Below are 25,439 nucleotides of genomic sequence, written 5' to 3' on the forward strand. Positions count from 1 at the left end.
CGACTGTGATTGCAAATGTTGGATTAAGCGCGGCAAGCAGAGAGGGGCGAGAGAGGGGATAGAAAGAGAGCGTAAGAAACAAAGCACAGACAGAGAGGGAGCGAGGGAGAGAGGGAGAGTGGCGTTTGATATAGAAATGTGGGCCTATACATATCGATATATGTATGTGTGTGTTAGTGTGTGTGTGTGTGTGTGTGTGTGTGTGTGTGTGTGGGTGTCGCATGCAATTGAAATTGCAAGCAAAAATGTGAGAGATGAGAAAACTGTAAACTGTAAAAAACAGTTTTTCAGTTTTTCGCACAATACTTTCAATGCATTTGTATCTAGATACCGTTTTGCTGTTGCGGTTGAAGGACAAACAACGGCGGCAAGGGGCAGGAAATGTTGCAATAATTGTTAAAAATTCAAATGTGAAACAATGTGTTTTGGCTGGAACGGAAAAAAACACTGCTCAAATGAATTTTCCTAAAGATCTTTGCAGATTAGTCTGAGCCGAATTAGAAAGTTATCAAAGAAGTCAAATGCAACAGTTCAGCACAAATTTTTCACAGTTGTAGATGGAATTTTCCAGGACACGATAAAACAGCAACAACTCTTAAAAATCCAGCTGGCACTTTGGAAAAGCTGAAGCAAAGCTGAAATATCTGCACATATTTGTGACTTGCTGCTGCACAAACCAAAATAAAGTTAACTTATTTATTTATAATATTTTCATATGAACAATACAAAACTAGAATTTGCATTTGTGAACTGATTTGAAGAGCAACTAATTTCTCAGGATTGTTTGTTAAAGTCGATTTGTTGAAATCTCAGTTCACGCCATTTAAAATCATTTTCATCTTTGAGAGAAAGTAAAGTAAGTGGACATGCACATATTTCAAGTGTGCAAACAATTTCGATAGGATAGTAAGATTGCTGAACATTTTATCAGCTTTAATTAATCAAAGCCTGTGCGACAAATGCTCGAATATCTATATTTTTGATATTTTGTCTTTTGTGTACGCAATTTGCAGCAACAATGAGAATTGAAATGAAATAACAAGAGTGTAAAATTACAATTAAAGAAAAAAAACAAATTTGAAAGTAAAACAAAAGCATATCTATGCTTGTCAAGTGCTGAAATCTTTGTGCTATGCGGCTATTGATTCGCATTCGAGATTGAGACAAAAGCATAAACGCAGATACATTTCACAAAGAGATACACACATACACATGCACGCACATAAATGGGCAATAACAATGCGCATATTTGTGTATCTTTTTCTTTTTTTTTGTTGACTTCATGCAATAATTAACAAAATGCAAAACAAAAATGCAAACAAATGTTTTTCAATTGGGTCACAATTGCAAAACGTGGCGTATGAGTAATTTACAATATGGCAAGCGACACAGAAAAATAATAATAATAATAAATAAATAAATAAATAAAAAAAAGGCATTACTATAGCCTTTGTTGTAGCTATAATGCCAATTAGAATTGAAATTTGTTTATGACTATTTGTTTTTTTGTTTTTTTTTTTCTCCCCCATTTCTCAGTTCACAGTTCTCTTTGCTGACGACAACTAAACGAATTATTTAGGTACATATAGATTGTTTATACACATGCATATATGTATATATTTGAGTACATTTGTTCTATATGCACACATGTTTATGTACTCGCGTGTGTGTGTGTGTGTGTGTGTATACGGACGAGTATCTGTCGTTGTTTGTTGCCTTATAAATAGAAACCGCTATGAACACATTGGGCAAAGTAAACTGATAAGCGCTAAATAAATACATTTACTCTATGCATGCAACAACAACAACCTCAATGAGTTGGGGTAGGGGTAGCTGTGGAAGGGCGGGGACCGGTTGGTGGATACTGCGAACTGGGGTCTGAAGTCGGTTAGTCGGGCACTCCTATTAACCGGCCACCCGACTGAGAGAATATACTCCTTCTATTGGGTGAGTACTTCTCTTTTTCGACGATCATCAATAGAGTTTTCACTGTATCACTGGACGCAATCTCAATCGCCGTCCGACACAGAGAGTATTGACTGTACCAAAGCCAAACAGTGAAGTTATCTTGAAACACAAACAACAACTTCTACAGTAGAAGATCGTGACTGTCACTGTCAAACTTCATGTTAGTTGACTTAACTGCCAGTCAAGCAAATAATACGAATTGGCTAGTAAGTTGCCAGATGTGCAATGAATGCCATGGGGTTGCCATCACAGCAATTATTTTTGCTTTGTCAAATAACAGGTGGCTAACTAAGTATTTATATAGCTAGTCAAGGTGCTGGCAAAATTTTGACATTAGCTTGAGTAAAAGCACAAAATTAAATGCATTTGTCAATAACAAAACGAGATGTATTAACAACTAAATAACTAGCTATTTCATCACGCCATTTATACACTTGCCGATGATGTCGTGATTCCGACCTGGAAAACAGTTATTCACAACAGTTAATCCCTAATGTTTCACTATTGCAATCATTTTTTCACAGCAGCACGTATCTTGTCATATATTAAACTAAATGTAAATGTAATTGTTTGTTTATATGTGCGACAAGTTTGTGCATGTCGTCTGTACTTGTATTGAACAGTTAAATTAGTTGCTGCCACTTTACCAACACTGGCCGGCTCTTGCCGATTATCATAATAGTTGTTGGTGCGCACTAGTTTCATGACGTCAATGTTATGAAATCAAAGCTTAATATTCATTAGTTTCGTCTAAAAATAGAATCAAATTCATATTGTGGCAGCAAAAGCACAGAATTAATTTGAGGCAAACCAAAGTTCGTACAATTTTTGAACGAAAAAGAGCTCATCGAATAATCGATTAGATTGATAACCGCCAAACTTTACAGATATTTTTGCAAGCAACTATCGCGTTATCGATCGCTTTACAAATCTTAGTTTTTTATAAAGACATCGATATATACAGCGATAGCAACAAAACACAAAAAATATTTGTGAAATGTTTTACGCTGCGTGAGATGTAAGAAATGTGCTATTAGTTTGCAGACAGCTTTGGTCACACCTTTTAAGTACACACACACACACACACATATATATATTCGCACAACCAGCTCGATAATTTCAGCTTGAATTGACTCGAGTGAGCTGTGAACGAGTGACCGAGAGAGAGAGAGAGAGGGAGAGAGAAAGAGCGAGAGCACAGACCCAAAAGTTGCGAGGGGGGCGTCGGGGTTTGTCTGGCCAATACGCACCAGAATTTTTTGAGACTTGAGCAATTATGGCTGCCCCTGAGCGAAAAAGAGTCGGAAAACAACAACAACAACAACAGCGATAATATTAAAAACAAAATGCGAAAACGTGCACAAAAAGGAAGCTGCAAAATGAAATATGTACAAAAGTGCAGAGCAACAAATAAATGAGGTGGAGTGCAAAAAAAAATATATATATAAAAAAAATAATATAAAGCGAGAGAAAAGCAACAGAAAAAGCACACAAAAATCAAGAAGAAGAAAAAAGAAGAAGAATCCATTCGAGTGCCTGTCCACGCAGCGGCAAGCATGGCATCCTTGTATTCTCCCATTATGCATCTCTCGCCTTTTTAATTTAATTTGAAAAAAAAAAAAAAAATAAATAAATAAAAAGGTCGTTTTTTTTTTTTTTTGGCTCAGACGTTTTGCATTTATTGATTTTTTGTTAAGCATTTAGCAGCCGTATCTGTTAGATACAAAGGCGCAGAGCAGCAGCCCGCCTAGCAACAATGCCGAAATGTATCTGACGGATGCACGGACGCGCCACAATGTTCGGGCACTGGCACAGCTGCTGCCGCTGCTGATGTCCCTCTGCTGTAACTTTTCGGTGAGCACAAATTTTCATGGCAAGCAAAAAAGCAAAGACGCACAATGAACACGAATGAAATGGAAAATGTAATAAAACATATATAATACGCATGCCGACAATAAAATACCCTTCAATTTGGGCAACACTTATATATTGAGCACACATATATATACATAAGTGCAGGTCAGCTAAGCACTTTTCTCATGCGCTACAAATTTCGTCAGCTAAGTTAAATACCCTTATCCTAGAGCATGGAAAAAGCGGTTGGCCCTCTTCTTGTAACTACAACAACAAACTGTAAGAAAGGAAACTGCTTTGTCGTTGTTGTTGTTGTCGTTGTTGTTGTTGGCGCGTTGCGCTATTCCATTTGTACGCTATACATACATATATATATATATCTGTGTATATGTGTGTGTACAAAGGGCTCGTACATATGCTTATTTACATACATAATGTACTCGGTCTCGACTCAACTGTACAGGCTCAACTACTAAAAGTTTTAAAGGAAAGCGCCCCAGCAACAACAACAGCAGTCGCAGCAGCAGCAACAACAACAACAACAACAACAACAATAACCAGATGAGACGAACCAAGTCCGCCAGCGAGACCAAGGCATAAGCTGTTAAATCTCAAAAGACGATGACACACACACACACACACACACACACACACATAAGCCCACACTATACACATAGAAGAAATGTGCACACCAGAATGGGCATGCCAGCTGACAAATATTTTAGTTTGGTTACGTTTGTTTTTTATTTTAATGTGTAATTCCCTTAGTTTTTTGTATGTCTCGGATCCTAAGTAAAATTTCGCGAATTAAAAAATGTTTGCTTGAAATCTTTAAAATAATATGTGCCCTACGATTCAAACTTAAAATAACTCCCAATACTGCATGAAAATAAAAATAATAATGATTAAGCGTATAACAGATATGACAAATTTGTGGGGTGGATTGATTTAGTTTGACAGCCCCAGGAGCATTAAAGCTTTTGTATGCTGCAGGGAACAGACAGCAACTGAGCAGAACAACAGCAACACAACAGCAACACAACAGCAACACAACAGCAGCAGCAGCAGCAGCAACAGCGACCGCGACAGCAGCTGCTCTTTATTGGTGTGCCTATGTTGTGTGTATGTGTGACTGCGAGCACTTGCGCTGGTGTGCGTGTTTATTGGTCGGCTTGCAGCAGCCGCAGTCGCTGCCTGCGGTGCTGCTGCTGCTGCTGTCGCTGCTGCTGATGCAAAAGGTGGCTGAGCGTCAGTGGCTGCTGCGAATGCAGCTGCCGACAGCGCAGCTTACGCATGTGCGTCGGCTTGGAAATCACTCGAAGCTTCGGCTGTTCAGCAGCAGGCCGAAGTCTCGAAATGCGAAGCTCTAAAGCTGCAGCTAAAAGGCGAAGCGGTTACCGAAGCTGTCATAACGGTGTGTGTGTGTGAGTGCACATGTACATATGTCCATGTATGTGTGTGTGTGTGTGTGTGTATTGCATGGAGGGCAATATGATAAGATGCAGAAATTAAATGTGATATATGAAAATAAATAAAACACAGTTCGGGCGAGTTTTTCAACCCCCACCCAGCAGCCTACTGAGCGCTCTTTTGTCAAACCACATAAAAAACGCAGCTATGGTAACCGTCTTGTGGGAACAAGAAACGAGAAAGAGAGCAAAAGAGCGACACAGGGAGAACGGAGAGCGGAGGGCGTAGCAGGAAGAGGGCAAGAGACAGAGAGCTGGAGTAAAAATGAAATAAAAATTGCTCTAACATCGAATTGGTTAACCTGTGGCATGACTCACATCAGACCGATATAAATGGCCCATTAAATACACGGAGAGAAATGGGTTATACTCTATGTATATAATATTAAAATCTATGTAAGATATCTATAAGCTGCAGATAGAATTTGTAAAATAGAATAGTAGGCATATATTTATATTTTAAACGAATTTCACATATTAATTTCAGTATTTTTTAAAATAAAGTTTTTATATATATTTATAGTTTTTTTAGTATTGTGCTTAAGATTTTATCGGGGTTTGTGCCCCAGAAATCATATAGAGTTTAACTAAAAGATTATTACAACAATAACTTTCACTACCGCTTAGCTAATCTACATAGATATATAGACTAATTGGTTAAAATCGATGGAAGCCGGTTAAAGATTCTCTAATTAAACTTAAATGGCTTAAAAATTTTAAAGTTTGCCCCTTGAAAATGCGAAAGATATATAAATTCTTGATCAGTGCGACGAGCTGACTTGCAACTAGCATCTAGCTGTAGACTTGATATTTAAAATGTGTTTTTCGTTTTACTCAAGATATCGACTGGAAGACACAATATTTAAGGCTTCTCGTTTTGATAACTCCCCGCTGCACCCCACACAAAATGGGAAAAACACAAATTTCCAAAGCTAGAGACTTGAGCTTTGGTGCATACACACATACGAATGCCATAGCTGGAGAATTGATAATACGATTAAGAGTTCAATTAGGTGAGCATTTATTTTTCACAGTGTAGTACAAAGGGTTGGGGCGTGTATGTGTCTGTACGTGGGCTTCTCCTGGTCGACTGGAACCTTCTTACTTGTTTTTTTTTCAACAGTTATTAGCCATGATTTGCATGTATGCCATTTGAATGGATTTGAATGCAGTCAGTTTGAATACTAACTTATTTTTCTGTGTTTTTTTTTTGTACTGAAAACGTAATGCATAAATTTGTCAAATCGATTTGAATACCGGATTTACTTAATATAATTGGATTAATGTGGAATCGGAATATTTCGCAATCTATATACTATGTACATATATGTATGCATATTTTAATTAGATTTTTGCAACGTACTAAAAAAAAAAAAAATAGCAGAAAACGAGAAGAAAACTTTATTATTGCTTTTAATGGCAATTGTCACATGAGGAGCAGAGCGCATGACTCATATGTGCTATAGTTATATCTGCCCGTGTGTACACAGATACAGATATATATATATATATTTATTTATATATATATATATATATATATGTGTATAGGGCTTATCTATTTTGCATTATAATACGCAAATCAAGAGACGCAATACATGCATATAAGGACGTTCGACTGAGAGTAACTGACGCTGGCTACAACTGTGATGAGTGAGTGCCTCAAAAGGGTAAGGGTAAGGGGAAGGGGAAGGGTAAGGGTGTGCGGTGTGTGTGGGCGAGCGGGGCTGTGGCACGCTGCGGGAACAGTTATACTCGCTGTACTCGTGTGACGCACTCTGCAGAGGCGGTAATGGCTGCGGCTATGACGTACAAGAGTTTTTTTTAGTTGTTGTTTTTTTTTTTTTTATTTTTTTATTTATTTTTTTATTTCGTAGGCGCTGCCGCAGATGCGGCGCAAATTGTGTCCCTGTATATATATATGTGTGTGTGTGTGTGTGTGTGTGTGTGAATAAGTTGTATGTATGTCGAAAGGGTTTTTTTTGCTGCTGCTGCTGCTGCTTCTTCTTCTCCTTATGCTTTGTGTGCTTTTTTTTATTAAAAAGGGGCTACTACAAACATTCGGTAAAGCGGAAAAAAAATTAAAAAGAATGTTGCTATAGCTCGGTGTGTGTGTGTGTGTGGGTATATAACAAGGCTATATATTTGCATTGTGTAGCTACGTATCTGTATCTGTATCTGTATCTGTATCTATATCTGTATCTTTGTATCTTTGTATATGCATATATAACTCTTGGTTAGCTGCTCGAGCAACAACAAACGCGGTACGTGGACTTGTAACTTATAAATATATAACAGTTAAATATGCATATATGTATAGATAACATGTATCTATGTATCTGTGCATCTTAGCTAAGTATGTACCTTTGTACTTTGCACGAGGTCAGATTCACACGAAATGTTAGTGGAACAAAAAGCTGGCACGAGTGCAACGCAAACCCAGGGGGAACGAACTAGAGAGAACCCAGGTCGCCAAGAAATTATGAGAAAAAAAAACTAACTGCGATAAGCTTCAAGGTTCAATCTGCAATACATTTATCAAAGAGAGAGTAAGAATATCTTCGGCACGCCAAAGATTCAGTATACATCTGATGAAAATATTTTGAAACCCAGAATATTTTGGCTTATGAGAGCCTACTTTCGACCGATCTTTCGTCTATAAGATATGCTCATCTCATGTCCGATAAAAAATTTTGCATGAGGAACATTCTAAACAAAGAAGTTTTCCAAAGAGGGAAACTAATTTTCATCTGATCTGAAACATGGCAGCTAAATCATGTATAGAGGTCTCGCATATGCATAAGATTCATATTTAGGGAGAAAAGTGAAACGTATAAGTAGCCAAGTTTGATCAAGATATCGTGAGAAACAAAAAAGTTGTCCACACAAGAACCTGCTAGAAACTACTCGAACCTATCTTAAGCCAAAGCTATATGACATAGTAATCCGATCGGAAAGGCTCCGGCATATGTACTGCCTGCAAAGGTTTAAGCAGACGACTGTTGATGCTGTTCTAGAATATATATATATATAATAATAAGTTCGGAAATGTCTGCTGCTATGCCCCTCTACAAGGGCACAAGAGAGCTGATAATTTGCCGCATATGTTAACAAAGTAAATTAGTTCTGTTAGTTATACTATGCAAAGCTTCAGGGATCTGTAAAGCCGAATCCATTCGAACCGAGGGCTGTGAACTTGGTAAGAAGCAAATGGCTTCAGCTTAATCAGTTGCCAAAAAGGAAACAACCGCAGCCGGACCGAACCTTATTTCTCCCAAAGTTCAAATCGTGAAACACATTCAAGAGCAGGAAGTTGATTCCAAACTTTAACCAAACTGATTTGTATACCCAGTCTTAGCATAAGAATATAAGAATATATATATGATTAAACTAAAAATGCAGTTGCCTTTTGTTGTAGAACATTCCGGAAAATTCTCGATTGAGTTGTGGGAAATTTAGCAGCTATGCGAACTAGGTTGAGAGAGCAATTGGCTCAAGGCAGAAGTTGGTGGAAAAAAAACGGTTGCATTCGTAAAATATGACAAATGTTTAAAAAAAAAAAAAAAAAGTATACATACATATTGTTGCAGTATTTGTAGGTTATACGGAACTGGGAATAGACGCATCTATTTATTATATATGTAGGTTAGATAAGCATGTACATTTTGTCGTACGTTATTTGGCAATGGAAAATGAACAGGAGGCAAAACGGAAATGTGTATCTAGATAGACAAGTGTGCCATGTGTTGTATTGTAGTCGCATAGTCGTTGCGTATTTCTAGATATTTAGCTGTGTATCTCTAACTGTATCTGTAAATGTTTCAGTATCTGTATCTGTATCTGTAAATGTATCTGTGCGTATGTGCCTATTACCTTGTCTATATTTATATGTATATATGTGTTTTTTATAAGCGTACATTGCAGATAATTGTATGAACAAAATATTGCTAGCCCGTCTGTCTGTCTGTCTGTCTGTTTGTCGGCCTGCCAGCTGGACTGACTGGCGAACTGGTCTGGAATAGACTGGACTGGCTAGCTGGCAGTTGCCTGCTTTTGTTTCTGGTTTTTTGGTTTTTGGTTTTTGGTTGTGGCTCTCTCTTTGCGACAGCCCAGCCAAGCAAAGGCCAAGTAACAGGGAGGGGTTGCAGATAAAACAATGAAAGACAAAGACGCAAGCGGAGATGGAAAAGAAGATGGTGTGTGGCATAAATACGACGATATCAACCCTCGAAAAACCCGAATATAACCAAAACGTAAACCCAAAATAAAAACAAAACCCAAAAATACGTTTACCAAAAATGGGCAAATAAATGAAATTAGATTGCCAAACGCCGTGGCAAATGAATAAAGCAATATGCTAAGGGTTGGAGGTCGATCAGTGCCTGCGGAGGTCGCTTGCGGCTCGTGTGCAGGGGGGGAAAGGGGGCAAGGGGGCAGGTGACTGAGGGGGGGGAATAGCCAAATGACGACAACATGTTAATTACGCATCGGATATACGCGTGCTGGGCGAGTCTTGCGTGTATTAGTGCTGTAATCCAATGGTTACGCAGTATCTTAACGTTCAACGTGTGAAGGGGAACGAAGCGGGGGGGGCGACTGCCAACAGGGGTTAGTTTCGGGTCTTAAACTGCGCATCCAAAGCTGACACACACACACCCCGCACCCCGCACCCCCCAACACACACCCCGCACCCCGCAACAAAGCCAAAGCAACATACAAGAAATAAATGCCTGCGCATAGCAAAAATGGAGCAAGGGAAAGGAATTGGGCGCGGGGGCTGCTAATATGGCTCGAAGGTTCCATCTTGTGTGGCGCAGTTCGGTTTAGTTTTGTTTATCAAGTGTGTGTGTGTGTGTGTGTGTGTGTGTGTGTGTGTGTGTGTGTGTGTGTGTGTGTGTGTGTGCCGCTTTCATTGATTGAAATGACATTGAGCTAATCAAGCGAGAGAATCGTCAAAACACTTTTCGGAGCTGCCTCCACCCCTAGCGCCCCCTCTCCCCTCCTCTCCATCATACTCCAGGCAAACAAACAATCTACCATCCGAACAACCCAATTTGTTTATGCCAATTATTTAGCAGGTGTTAAACAAGTAGAACACAACTTGCAGGCACATCCACATCAAAAGAGAAATACGCAAATCGATGATTTTTCGTAAAAAAGCTTAATTTGCACTCATGACTTTTAAAAACTTTGCAAAAATGTAATATCTATCTATATCTATATATCTATATATTTATATATCTATATATCTATATATCTATATATCTATATATCTATATATCTATATATCTATATATCTATATATCTATACATCTATATATCTATATCTATATATCTATATATCTATATATCTATATATCTATATATCTATATATCTATATATCTATATATCTATATATCTATATATCTATATATCTATATATCTATATATCTATATCTATATCTATATCTATATCTATATCTATATATATATCTATATCTATATCTATATCTATATCTATATCTATATCTATATCTATATCTATATCTATATCTATATCTATATCTATATCTATATCTATATCTATATCTATATCTATATCTATATCTATATATCTATATCTATATCAAGAAATGAAACATTGTGTGAAGTTTACGAAGAAACGTCCATATGGCAGGTTAACTCAATAAGTTATTCGATTTTGGGTTTTGTATCCCCCCCTAAAAATCGTGCAATTGTCGCAATTTCTTGTGGCTGACTCATCCAACCAAGCAGGTCAGCAGGTGGTGGTGGTGCAGGTGGTGGTTTTTCCCACCTAAATAGTTCACATACATGTGCATTTACTACATATGCATATGCATATGCATACATATCTATACATATATATATATATATATTGCGAGTACTTGTAACTGCAAGATGACGCATAATGTTGGCAAGCATATAGACATCTATATAAGTAAAAATATATATTTATGTATACATAGATATATGTTCTTGAGCAGTTTGTATATATATATATGTATTCGCAGAGAGTTGATGTCGCTATAAAAGGCCCGACATGTATATATTATATTGACATTGGCACTGAAATAATGCATTTTTCAGTTGGCCACAAATAAAGCAATAGATGTTAAGATAGACAGACAAACTATTTATACAGACAACTATATAGATATGAAAAAGGACGTATAGATGTAAATAAAGTATCTACAGACGAAGCTGCATATTGATATTCATCTAGATAGATAGATATAGATACAGACATAGCTACTATTTAAATGATAGACACATATATATATACATATATATATATATATATATATATAGATACAGATAGAAGTAGACAGGTTTAGCTGTCAATTGCAGTTTTTGCTGTCATCTGCAGTAATAAGCGAGTTAGTTGCAGTTGCGAAACGCAACGTGACTAAGCAAAACGTGGATTCCTGGCTTTGACAGGAGGTTGCAATGCGTTGCATGGGGTCCTTCCGCTGCGCCTGATTGGCCCGACGTAGCGCGCGGAGGGGCGAAGAGGGCAGGCAGGATCGAACTGGAAACCAGCCGCTGACGCATATACAAAAAAAAAACTGCCTCGCCTCAAATACACACACACACACACACATACACACAGGCACACAGAGAGAGCTGTGTATCTACAGTGAATGTTATAGGTCCCTTAAAATTTGTCATGTGTAAAGTAACTCATCGCTATGACGCACAATTCGAAAATGTTTCAATGGCAAACAGCAAAAAATAAAAAAAAAAGGCAGCTGTTTAAGCATCGAAAACTACAGCATATTGAAAACGAGCCAATACAGACTTGTTGAGAGACTTCGTTGCTTTTGACGGAAAATCAAATGTCCTCAACAAAAAAACACGTATCCAAGAAATATGAAAGCTATATATATATAAGATATACATATATAATTATATGAAAACGATTTAAATATATATAGAAAATATAACAAATTAAATAAAAGACTTTAAAATTACAACTAGCATTTTATAGCTTGAATCATTCTGGCATTATGCAACACTGGATTCTGATTTTGCGAAAACTTCTATTTTCAAAATAATTTGTAATACTAATACTTTTTATTTCTATTTGTTTTGTCAATTGTCGCAATTTTAAAAAGAAATTTTCGTCTGAAATTCAATTTATGAAAAATTTAAACAATGCAATAGAGATTTGAAATGTAGGTAAAAATAAACAACTGTTAAATGCAAACATGCGTCTCAAAGGGCCATAAAAAGTGTGTATATAAGCATTATATAGAAATATATATACATATATATATATATATATATACAAACACATTCAGTGATAAGCAACAATTTCTATGATAACGCGTCGCAATTTGTATTATGCGATTATACGGCCGGGCAATCCAAACTATGAATTGAATCAAACTGAATTTATATATATATATATATATATATATATATATATATATATATATGTATGGCATGATCAAGAGCATATCGAGCTGTTATTATTTGTTTGTGCCCTTATCTATGCAACTATTCTAAAAATATCTATACAATAGATAAAAACAACAAAAATTCCAAACTTTAATCTCTCACAAAGTATCGCCTGATATTGCTAAAGTTCATTGGTCTCATTAGTCGGCATTTACTGTATGGCCGAGGCGTGTATTGGTGTATGTGTGTGTGTGTGTGTATGTGTGTGTGTTGCTGTGTTTGTGTGTGTGAATTTTTCCTCAGCAACAAAATCGCATCGAAAACCGAAGCAGCTGCTTGACGTGTATCGGGAAATCGTTGTTGTTGTTGTTGTTGTTGTTGTTGTTGTTGTTGTTGTTGCTGTTGTTGTTGCTGTCGTTGTTCTTGCCAAAGTCTACTCGTTGTTGCTGCATACTCTAGTTTTTTAATGCTTATAGAAAAATAATAATAGTGAGAATTTGAAATAATCTCCAAAGTATGCTTTAGGAAACTTTGGAACATATTTATAGGCTGAATCGATTTTTAGCAAGTGCTTTAAATAGGTTTAATTTCTATTAAATCTATCAAATTTAATTAAAAAACCCAGAGCTGGATTAGTTTGACCAAGAACCAAACGTGCGCAGAACCTTAACTGAACCCTATTTATTGGAAGGTTCAGGACAAGATTGTTTTTGGAATTTGAGCAAACTTGAACTAAACTCAATATATTGTTAAATGTAAATAAATGTTATTTCGCAAATTTGTAGAAATGTGAGCTGCAAAAGTATGTGAACAGGTGAAATCAAGCGCAATCTATTCGCAGCTTGAGTCGACCCAAAGCGAAGCAATACAATTAGTTTAAAGGTGTTTTAAGAAATGCAGCAAAGGTGTCTTAAAGGTGGCTTAAAGGTGCCATGAGGGTGGCTCAAATGCAGCTAGAATGAGGTTTACATTCTCATAAAAAAGACAATTAATGTATGCCCATGATTATGTATTTGTTTGTGATTTGTTGCTGTTAATAATCGATAAATTTTGGTAGTTTTGTGCACAAAAAAACTTACATAAAAATCTTTGTAAAACAAATAATAAATGTCATCATCAAGATTGTTGTTGTTGTTGTTGTTGTTGTTGTTGCTGCTGCTGTTGTTGTGTTGCAGCTGCTGATGATTGCTGTTGTTGTTGTAGCTGTAACAATTGTTGTTGTTGTTGTTGTTGTTGTTATTATTGTTGTTGTTGTTGTTATTGTTGTTGTTGTTATTATTATTGTAGGTGCTATAGTTGCTGTAGTTGTTGCAACTGTTGCTGTTGCTGCTTATATGTTGTTGCTGCTGCAATTGCAACGTTTGCTGCGGCTGCTGTTGTTGCTGTTGCGCGATAATTGCGAATGCTTGTTGTTGCTGCTGCTGTTGCTGTTGCTGTTGCTGTGATTGTTGTTGCTGTTGCTGTTGCTGTTGTAGTTGCTGCTGCTGTTGCTGTTGTTGCAGGTGATGGTGTTGGTGTTGGAGTTGCGGTTGTTGCTGATGATGAAGTGATTGCTGATGCTGGTAATGTTGATAGCTTTGCGCTTGCAATTGCCAATTTTGCATTGCACATGTATATTATATATACATACATAGGCGTCTGTATTTGTAGGTACATGCGTATGTATTTGTGAGCGCTATATATACACATATATATATATATATATATATTTATATATATGTATATGTTGTATGTATGTATTGATGTATCTATGTATGTACTTAAGTAGGTGTAAACTTTATTTTTGTTAAACGCCTTGGCGAACAATTTTCTTGTTTGTTATGAAACTATAATAAAACACTGCACAGAAAAAAATTCATATTATTTTATTTATTCTTTTTCTTCTTCTTCTTGTTGTATTTTTATTTGTAAATGCTTTTGTTTCGAAGATTATGAAACACACACAAGCGCACGCATGTTAACGCATTTACATTGCGGCCAACAATAAATACACAAATAACTTTTTGTTCTTGTCTCTTTGCACACAGATTCGCTCTCGCTTGCGCTTTGTTGTTATTTTCTGGCGTTGCAATTTTTTTTTTTTTTTCTTTCGCAATATTTGTATTGCACGCACTTTTTGTTGTTGCTGCTGTTGTTGTTATATTAATTGCAAGCGTTTTTTTTTTTTTTTTTGTTTAGAGTTCTTTTTTTTATTTTTATTTTTTTTTTTTGTTTAATTCTTTTTATGCAATGAGTACAAGATTTTTATGCTTTTAAGCTTGGTTTGCTAAGACTTGAAATGAGCTCAAGGTAAAAATTTTATATCAATGACCGAACCACGACGACGACGGCGACGACGGCGACGGCGACGGCGACGACAACGACGACGTTAACCGCGACGCTGACCGCGACTGCGACTGCCACTGCGACGCTGAGCAGCTGCAGCTGATGGGCTCTGTTATAATTTGTTGATCTCTCGCACACAATCACACAGACACACACACACACACACGCGAGCAGCTACACAACACACACGCACACACACACAATGCGTGTGTATGTGCCGTTTGGGCTGTGGTGAAGCGCCCTTAAATTGCTTTTGTTGTTTTTGTTTCTACACTCACACATGCACAGAAAAAAATAACGACAAAAAAAACATTGCTTAGGCACACAGCAAATAAAATGTTATTGGAAAAAAATATATATAAAAAAAAAAAAACAATAAACAAATGAATTTATTTACATATACATATACATACATACACCTATGTGGCATATACGTGCATATACTTATATAAATTAAATTGACAGTAACAAAAATCGCGAGTTGTTGTTATTGTGTTTCTTATTTTGACTGAAAGCAACCGACGACAAATGTGTCGCCTCGCAAATGTTGATGACGAGGCGACGACGACGTCGACAATGGCTGCGCGCCAGCGGCAGCAGCAACAGCAGCTGGCAGCGACGCCGTTAACAGCCAACAACATGCATGCACACACGCACACAGCGTGCAAGAGAGTAGGACAGCGAGACGGAGAGAGACGGAGAGAGAGAGAGAGAGAGCGAGAGAGAGGCGGCGCGAGAGAGAGCACATAGGGCGCAAAGACACGCGTTGTTGTTGCCGGTGTATGTTTAATGTTGCTATTCTGCCTTCCCTTTGTTGCCTCTGACTTTGCCTTTGCCTTTGTGTTTGCTTTTGCCTTTGCATATGCATTTGCTATTGCGTTTGATTTTGGATTTGTTTCTGATATTGCTGCTGTTATACACCACATTGTCATTGTCTCGAGTTGACCCTGTATGTGCACACACACACACACACACGCAAGATAAAGAGGAAGAGAGAACAGAGGTACAACAATAACAACGCAATAACAAAAATAGTCTAACTGTTCTTATTGTCGTTGAGAAAGCGGAAATAAGTGAAGCGCAAATTGCAACCAGAAATTACCCAGCCAAACGCACTGTGGGCGTGATTGAGAATTTTTAGTCAAATTTACAGCTAACAACATTTTCAATGAAAATAATATAGAAAGGGTTTCTCCAGCCTCGTATACATACATACATGCATGTATGTATTTAATTGAAAGTAGTTGGGAATGCATAATGCACAATATATTGCATTAAAATGCACAATGCATGTGAATTAGATATATATTTAAATAAACAAGACAATGCAACAATTTCACAGTACAAAATCTTGGGGTCAGCTTTAAAGCGATTTTGCTCCATTGAAGTCGCATATTTGCTGAATCATTACGTGATCAGCTTTGCCTTTGACTCAATCATGAGACAATCAACCCTAACACAGCTCAGGTAAACGTTCCAGAATCATCTGTAAATGCTCGATTGTATTTCGTGCTAACTGTATGGGGGTACATTAATAAAGCTATTTACTCATCTGAAATTTGATACATTCACATAAATGAAGGAATAAAAAAAGAGTTCAAGTTCAACAAATGAACAATTAGTGAAACAATTGAAATTGTTACCTGAAGAAAAAGAAACGTGTCGAGCTTGGAAAAAAACACTCTTTTCTGTAGAGGACAGTTGCACTCTTGCAAGCACTCTCCTTAGCTATGTACATATATGTTCAGCAAGTTTCATAAGATAAGCTCAAAGAGATCCTCTAATATCTGGCCTAAGTCCGCGCTAATACAATTTTGACTGACGCCAATGAAAGCTATTGCCAAGTAAAACAAGTAATGAATAATACTAATGAAACAATAATAGTATTATCTAGCTGAACATGCTTCTATATGAGCATATGTCGTACTTTGTATTGTCAACAGACAATTTCACTTTGTATTATCAGCATTAAAAAACGACTTTTAACCTGCGCCTTGCCGACAGAAGTGCAAAGTAACAAGCCTATCGAGAGGGTCTAATTAAGTGATTAAAAATATATAAAATAAAAAAAACAGCAATATGTAAATGCAAATCAATGACTTAACTAATGAATGGGCCCACTTATTACGTTAATTATTAGTAAATAGAGGGTTTACTAAACGGCAACAATTACTTAAGTAATCTATCTATGTACCCTGATGTATCAGATAATTTGATTAGCGTCAACTTTGGGATCTTAGAGATGATAAGAGCTGAGTGAATCCGATTTGCGAATACTTGAAACAAAGATTCAAGAACTTAAGAGATACAACAATTGTAAATGAATGGGATAAACAATTCCTAATTAAAACCATTTCTTTTGATCTTTTGTAGTTATTATAATTTTGTCATGGAAGCGAGCTTTTAAAGTATCTAGAAGCTTCACAATGCACCTAGCATAACTCATTATTCAACTGCTATGAACAATCGATGAGAACTGAAATAACTTCACAAGCATCGGCAAGGGTATTCATGCTTCGGTGTGCAGCTGTTGCGTTCCGCTCTTTTTTGTGCCTAGTGTCGAACGATGATGATGATGATGATGATGATGATGAGAGTGCAAATGAACCCGCGATAATATAGAGAATATATAGTACAAGTACATGCACATATGATATGTATGCATGTACATATATAGCATATTTACGTATAAATGTTTGATAGGTCTATGTACATATATTGAATTGTTAAACTGTAGCCAAGAGGAGCTGCGAAAATTTGTAGCTAGGCTACATACACTCCGAGGCAGACGTACAGACGGACCCCCAATAGCCTTATACATATACATATACATATATATACATATATATATATGCATATGTATATTTGTTGGCATGTGAAGCCGTTGTCGTCAACGTTGCCGTATCTGTAGCCGCAACAACAACAACAACAACTACAAAGGCACTTGGCATGCTCGCCTTTTGTACATAATGTATCTGTATCTAAACATATACAAACAAGAGGAGAGTCAGGCAGGCAGGCAGGCAGGCAGGCCAGACCAGACCAGGCCAAAGTAAATGCTTCTTTTTTGAACCGGTTGAAGTCATATTTGCCACCGTGGAAGTCGCAGAAGCACAAGCACAAGCAGATGATGATGATGATGAAGAAGAAGAAGAAGAACAGTAACAGCCAGGCAGTCGATTGCGATGTCGACGTAAGCATCGAAATTGGCAAAAAGAAAAATGCTAAGAAAAAGCAACGCCTCATCTAGTTGCTACCACTTTTGTGCAGCATAACACATGCCATCGACAAAGAGAGTACAAATAGCTTAAGCAGGCTTCAGAGGCGTCGTGGGCATATCTTGAATCTGGCTAACTTGCTGCAAAGGTTTTCAAAGTCGTCTTGCGAAACGATATAGAGCCCAAGAAAAGATAGTTAATCGGTAATAAAAATGACTTGAGATAATGCAATGTGATCCACAATTCAATAAATTGGATTTCTGCAGTAAGGCTCAATCAATGGCCTTTATCGATAGCTTATCGATAATTCGATAGTCACAGTGACTTTTCTATCCTATTAAGTATGCAGCCAATCTTAAAAGCTGAAGCTGGCATCAATTATCGCATACTGCGGCAATTAATGTACGACATCAGTGATCTATCGATCGACATCAGCGATCTATTGATCGATATCTGTGATCTATCGATAACAGCAATCACTCAAAGCTTACGGGAAATGCAGCAATGCCTTTAAGAGCTGCCTTGGATAATCGTATAAAGCAAGCGATAGATTTGTAGTGTCTGAGCAATATTTAATTTGTGCTCTACGGTCACACTTTTGATTGTTAACAGCAATTGATGCACAATATCGATAACTATCGACAGATCTTTGTTCGCATTACGGTCACCAATTTTTGCGCCTGCGATACTTCTCTATATTTAGATATCATTTGTGAGCTCCGAGCTTCAACACGGTTATTATACATGACTTTTGTAGAATGTCGTGCACGTCTGTCTCTGTACTTCTGTCCCTACTCCCCGCCCTCTATTTCTCTCGCCGTCTTTCTCTTGCTCTGCTTACACTGTGCTTCGCATAACATTCTAGCTTCAATAACCCAGTGGAGAAAAAAAAAAAAAAAACAAACGCAGAGCGAAAAAATTATGTATACACACGCCAATCGGTTTATATCTGAGATAATATATATGTAAGTATGCGTGTCTGTCTGTGTGTGTGTGTCTCTGTGTGTGTGTTTGCGAGTTTTGTGAGCGGGAGGTTGTGTGTATGAAGGTAAGTACGAGGGGGGCGAAGGGGCCAGCGGGGCCAACCAAAGCGACAAACATTGGGTAGGACTGGTCGACCAAGCCGAGAGCCTGAACTGAACCTTCACTAAAGGAAGGGCCGACGGGGCAAAAGAGTGGGGCGAGCTGCGAGGGGACAAACAGTTACCCCACACTCCACTTTCCCCTCTTCGAAACACCCAACACCCATGTGCCATCCCCGTGCATACAACGGCTCTTTGATAATTTTTCGCTCATTTTGTGACTCGTCGTGAGTGCAAATGTGCGACAGGCAGAAGGCAGCAGCTAGCAGCTTCTTGTTGTAGTTGTTGTCCGCCCAGTGCCACCTGCCCCTGCTGCACCCCTCGCGTAATTCTCAGCCAGCCAACAGCCCACCCATGTACCTCTTTGCATTTGTATGCCTGTGTGAGTCTGTGTGTGTCTGTGTGTGTGTGTGTGTGTGTGTGTGTGTATCTGTTAAGCCTCGTATTATTTCTAATAAGAAAGAAAAGTATCTGCAGTGAGGCTGTCGCTGATGCTGACATCTACGTAGGTAGTTAAGATAGTTTGATGGGTAGAGATACCCGTCGTACAGTGAAGCGCAGCTAGAGTGGACTCTGGCAGGCAACATTTAAAGGGTATGAAAATAATCTAATGGAACACAAAGGCTCATCAAACATTTAACCGATTAATCTAGCGTAGCAACAAGCTTTTAGTGTTCAGCTTAATAATATTATTTTAAGAAGCTTTAAAGCTTTGCTATATGCAAGTGAGCTTTATTTTCATAGCATGCAACTTTAAATGTGATTTTAAAGATAACACTAGTGTTGTAAAATGCGCAAAGCTCGAGATCATCATGATCATTTACATTTACAATTCCTTCTACCATTTAGTCATTGTAGGTGATTCACATAGTCAGTGAACACTGTACTGCGAATCGTGATAGCTTTCAGCAGCAGTCGCAACAGGCAGAAACAACTTAACGAGTTAGATCAACAGAGCGCTTGACAATGCCAATGCACTGTGTCGGCAAGTATTTGGTGATGTCAATTGGCGGAGCTCCGTATCAATTTATATGTATCTTATGTATGTATCCATTAGATACACACACTCATCGATGCTCCGGGCTCGGCGGCGGTAGCTCAATATTCTCGCCTAGCTATAAAAAACAACAGGCGCAAAACCGTTATCTCTGCTACGGTTTTATGCAAGAAACAAACAAATACGTGATTTGTGGCACAAAAGCGACGATACACTCGTCAGATACACACACACACACACACACGCACAAAACTGTGCAGATACTTTTGGGGCTTTTTTTTTGTTGTTTGGCGCCGGCGAGTATATAGTAACACATAGCATACTATATATATATATATATACTATATAGGAAAAACGAATATATATAAAAAAAAATGAAACAAAAACATAGATAATCAGAAAAGAGGCAGCAAAAAAATAAAAGACCCCAAAAGTGACGTCTGCTTAAAAGCGAAGCTTGTTAAAATAAAAAAAATACATAATCGCATTTAATGACAGCTTTTGAATACCCTTGAAAATGTGATAATGGGCATAACTAAATACACAGGAACATCTTTCCAACAAGTTCTAAAAACTCTTCTTTTTTATTTTCTAAAGAATTAAACAGATTTTATTAGAGCTTAAAGTGTTCTAATGGGGAGTGTCGAACTATAAGATACCCAGGGTACACAAAATCGAGATATGCTTCCTCCCTATTTAGAGAGGAGACTCTTTGATATTTAACTTAAATGTACTAAAAATGTTTGAGTTTGTTAATTAAATCCCAAAATATTTGCTTTGTTCGTGCAGGCATGTATATATAGGTAAGCATGTATGTTAGACCAGCACACACTAGACACACACACACACACACACATTTAATAAACTGAAACACCAACAACAACAACAACAACAACAACAGCAGCAGCAGCAGCTTTTTTGCAATTGGGTTTCAAAAGCATCAAACAAAAATTTGGCCCACATTTTTGCGCATCCATTTTGTTCTCTTGTTCTGCACAAATGTTATTTCCAGTTCGAGTTGGTGGGTTTCATACATCCCCACTGCCCACACTCACACTCACACTCACACTCGCACTCGCACTCACACTCGCACACTCCTGCAGAAACACACCACTTCCCTCCCACCAAATCATTCTACACCTTGTATCCCTTGCTTGCCGTAACGACGTCACAGTGTGGCAATATTTTTTTGCTCATTGCTTTTTGCTTTGTTTTGTTCAGTTGTTCAGTTGTTCGGTTGAGTTTTTGCAGTTGCTCTCGCTCGCTCTTTGGGCTGCGGCTGTTACTCGACAGAGCGTTTAGTGTGCTCTTTCCGCACCTCATCATTTGCTCTCGCCGCACTTTGCTCTCGCTGTCGCTCGGCACTCACACAACGGTGTTTTTACTTCATCAAATAAAATTGTTTAAAGCTTAAACAAAATGCAATGCACAAAAGGAGACACACACAAACACACACACACACAGAGCAAGCACCCACACATACACTGCACTGTCGTCTTGCGTGTGCAATCTCTCTCTCTCTCTCGTTCTGCTCTCGCACTCTGCGGCGTTTCTATTGTGCTTACTCTCTGTAACGGCACAATACACAAATTTAAATTAAAAAAAAAAAAAATGCATTCACACAAACACACAACAACAACAACAAGTTGTGAGCAGAATTAACGCGAATAACAAACTTAAAAACAACGAAAAAAAAATTGTTTTTTCGTTACCGTTTTGATTTTGATGGCGTTTGAATTGCGACTGAAACTGAATGATGCTGTTGCTGCCTCTGGCTCAGCTGCTGCTGCTGCTGCTGCTGCTGCTGCTGCTGATGTTGCTGTTGCTGCGGCTGCGACTGCCTGACGTCGCTTTGCATTCAGCAACGACGACGTCGAAGTCAGCAAACGCAGCGGGCAGCAAAGAAAACGGCAAACGCCAACAACAGCAACAGCAACAGCAACTGGACTGGGCGTGGGCAGGCTACAGAAACACCAGGCTGCGTGGCAGCTTCATGATATACGGGACGGTGTGGGGGGAGGGGAGGGGGTGGGATGGGTTAGGCAGGGTGTCTCTCTCGCCTAGCCGCATTTTCAATTTAAACGCGTACACACATACACAAGTGCACGCAGCAGCAGCAGCACCAGCACCAGAAACAGCAGCAGCTGCGGCAGCGACGTCAGCGTCAGCGTCAGCGTCGACAGCGCTTTTGCCAACTTAGCTGAAAGTTCCCAATGCGTAGACGTCGACGCGCAGATTTTTTATTTTACGTTGTAGGTCCAAGCCAACCAGCCAGCAACATATGCCACCCGTAAGCCTCCCTCTCCACACCCCCTTAGCACACAACATACAAAACGTTACCAATACACCATCTATCCATAGCGTGTTGCAGCCAGGTCGCAACTCAATCGTACAACGCGTCGCGGCGTCATCGTGGTTAGAACTTGTACCCAACTATATAGACAACCCCACTGTCTCCCGTTATACACCCTAAACCGGATACACACATACACACATACATAGGTACATGGATACAAGCAGGCACAGGCAGGCAAATGAATGTGGCAACTATTGCGTGTTGCAACAAGCGCAGGCCAAAACTATTCGAGGCACACATTTGCAAATAACAAATCGCATGCATTCTATTATGAGATTCAAAGCTAAAAGCTAATCCAAATTTTCGGATACAATACGAAAGTACCGTTACTTACGCAATGCTATTGCAAAAGCCTATATACAATATAAGTATATACATGCGTAAATTTCTTTAAAAAAAAAAAATACCAAAAAAATACCATGTGTGAAATAATGTTGAGAAATCAATTAAATCTTGGCTTACAGATTAAACTGAGCAGCTCAGCTATAGAAATCAAATCAATTCTGATTCCTAGTCCTAGAATTTGTAATACTTGATTTTAAATACAATGAGGTAGTACAGAACCTTTTCGGAATCCCGAATTTACCGATGCCAGAACATAGTTTTATGTCTTAAACAAATTCTTCATAATTGATTTATAATTTGATAGAAAATCTAGCCATGTTATAAATAATTTAATCTTGGCTTACTCAGATTTGCCTGCAAAGTGTTATGAAGTTGGCTCGAACAAAATGTACCGATATTAATGTCCGCTCTTTACTTAACTTCCTTGCAAGCCAGTCCGATCCAAGACTAGTTTTTAACTGTAAACTTGCAAAGACAGTGTTGGAAAACACACTATTTTCGTTTTTGTCGATTTGGTTTTATTAGCCAATTTATTATGAAAAAAAAGTCCCATATTCATAAATGGCGCTCAATTCTTGACAATATATGTACATATGTAAGTCATATAATTGAAATTAAACAAAAAAAAAAAAAGAAGAAAAAACTGAACTTTACTTCGCATCCTCACAAAAAGCGCGTTCTCACTGGAACCTTCCGAGAGTCTGTCTATGAAATATGTATCTACTAGTATAGTCGAGTTCTAGTATGAAACTTCTAGTTGAAAAAAACGTAGACCAAAATCTTATTCTCTAAGAAATAGCGAAAATAGAATTTTAAAAGCAAATGAAATGAAATACAAAAATTTTAACTTTAGCTTCAATTAGTTCAATTGCATACCTAATTTATGTGGACACGGTTTCTTCTAGAAAGTTAATTTTTTGTTTTATTTAAATTTACTTTTAAGCAAGAATCAAGATTTCTCATAGCTTTGGATTTATATATTCTAAAGTTTCCACTTAGAGAAATATGTATGTGATTTTATGAAATTATTATTTCATCAACTGCCAACTTCTTATGTGGCATATTCTACAAGTTTTCACTTGAACCTTAACCAGTTGCGAATTATAAGCATGTTCTATTGCGTACGATTCTAACTTAAGGGCAGCCTTAACATGTTGCGAATTATAAGCACTGTTTAGTTGCTTCGCCTCATTTAAATGCCTTAGTTAGCTGTTAGTATATGACTGTGTGGATTTAGTCGCATTGCTTATATGAAAGTCATGATGCCCCCAGTTAGCTGTAACCTGAAGTGTATAAAATATAAAGCACATGCTTCTTCTTGTTGTGCAAGCACAAGTCATCCTTTGTTGCCGCTGCTATTGGTGTTGTTGCAACCACAGCTGCTGCTGCTGCTGCTGCTGCTGCTGTTGCTGCTGTTGCTGCTGTTAGTTGTGCTTTGTTTTAGCCAACTGACTCCAACGGGGGGCTGGCTGCTTGTCGATGATGAAGTGGTCGACGTCGACGTCGACGCCGACGCCGATGCCGACGTTGATGTTGTCGTCGTCGTTGCTGTCGTTGCGTCGTCGCTGTCGCTGGGTTGCTCGGGACTGCGCCGTCGACTCGTGTGCGCCGCGCATTATAACCAAACGCACCACACACCAGCTATAATAACAACAGCAACAACAACAACAGCAACAACAACAACAGCAACAACAACAACAACAACAACAAGAGCAAAATTAACGACTACAGCGAAGATGTTGCTGCTGTATTGGCCAGCAACAAGCGCACTTTAAGTGTAGCAAAATGGACTGCAAAACTGTACAGCTCTCCACACACACACACACACACACACACACACACACACGCACACGCACACACACACACACATACATATATAGATACGCACACACGCAGCACTCGCTTGCTTGCACACTCGCCCAAAAGCTTTTGCATAGCTGGCCCCACCTCCATGGACCGATGCATTTTAAGCTAATAGACGGTGACGACAACGTTGATGTTCATAATGATGACTCCCCCCACCCTCCCCCCCTCAGCTAAGGCACCCCTTGTATCAGCCTTTTTATGCAGTCGCTGAGCTGGGCTCCCTAATTATAATGTGTTTGGGCTGCCGATTGCTTGTTTGGCATTCCGATGCGCGTACAAATGTTAGAAGTATATACATATATATAAATATATGTATATATATATATATAGATGCAAGATTTGAGCAACGCAGGCCACATTAACCACACACACACACACACGCACACACATGCCAAATTGGCATAAGGTGCAAAAGCACAACAACAGCAAAATACAACAAAAAGACAAAGGCAAAGAAAAAAAAAAACATAAATAGTACTTTAGTCGGGCTGCCTGACTGCCAGATACCCTGAATCTGCGATAACAAGCATTCTAGTTTCCATGACATACACACACATACA

General features: G+C 38.3%; 1 protein-coding gene across 1 annotated transcript in view; it reads right to left on the reverse strand.

Annotated features, from left to right (window-relative positions):
- Positions 1 to 14,326, reverse strand: part of Tlk (Tousled-like kinase) — a 49,576-nt gene extending 35,250 nt beyond the window's left edge. The window contains exon 1 of the mRNA XM_070209670.1: positions 13,770 to 14,326. Coding sequence (XP_070065771.1) covers positions 13,770 to 14,294 — 525 coding nt within the window. The 5' untranslated portion in view covers positions 14,295 to 14,326. The remainder of the gene's footprint in view (positions 1 to 13,769) is intronic.
- Between the last annotated feature and the right edge of the window lie 11,113 nt (positions 14,327 to 25,439).

The sequence above is a fragment of the Drosophila virilis genome, chromosome X (assembly GCF_030788295.1).
Source record: "Drosophila virilis strain 15010-1051.87 chromosome X, Dvir_AGI_RSII-ME, whole genome shotgun sequence".
NCBI classification, from domain to species: domain Eukaryota; kingdom Metazoa; phylum Arthropoda; class Insecta; order Diptera; family Drosophilidae; genus Drosophila; species Drosophila virilis.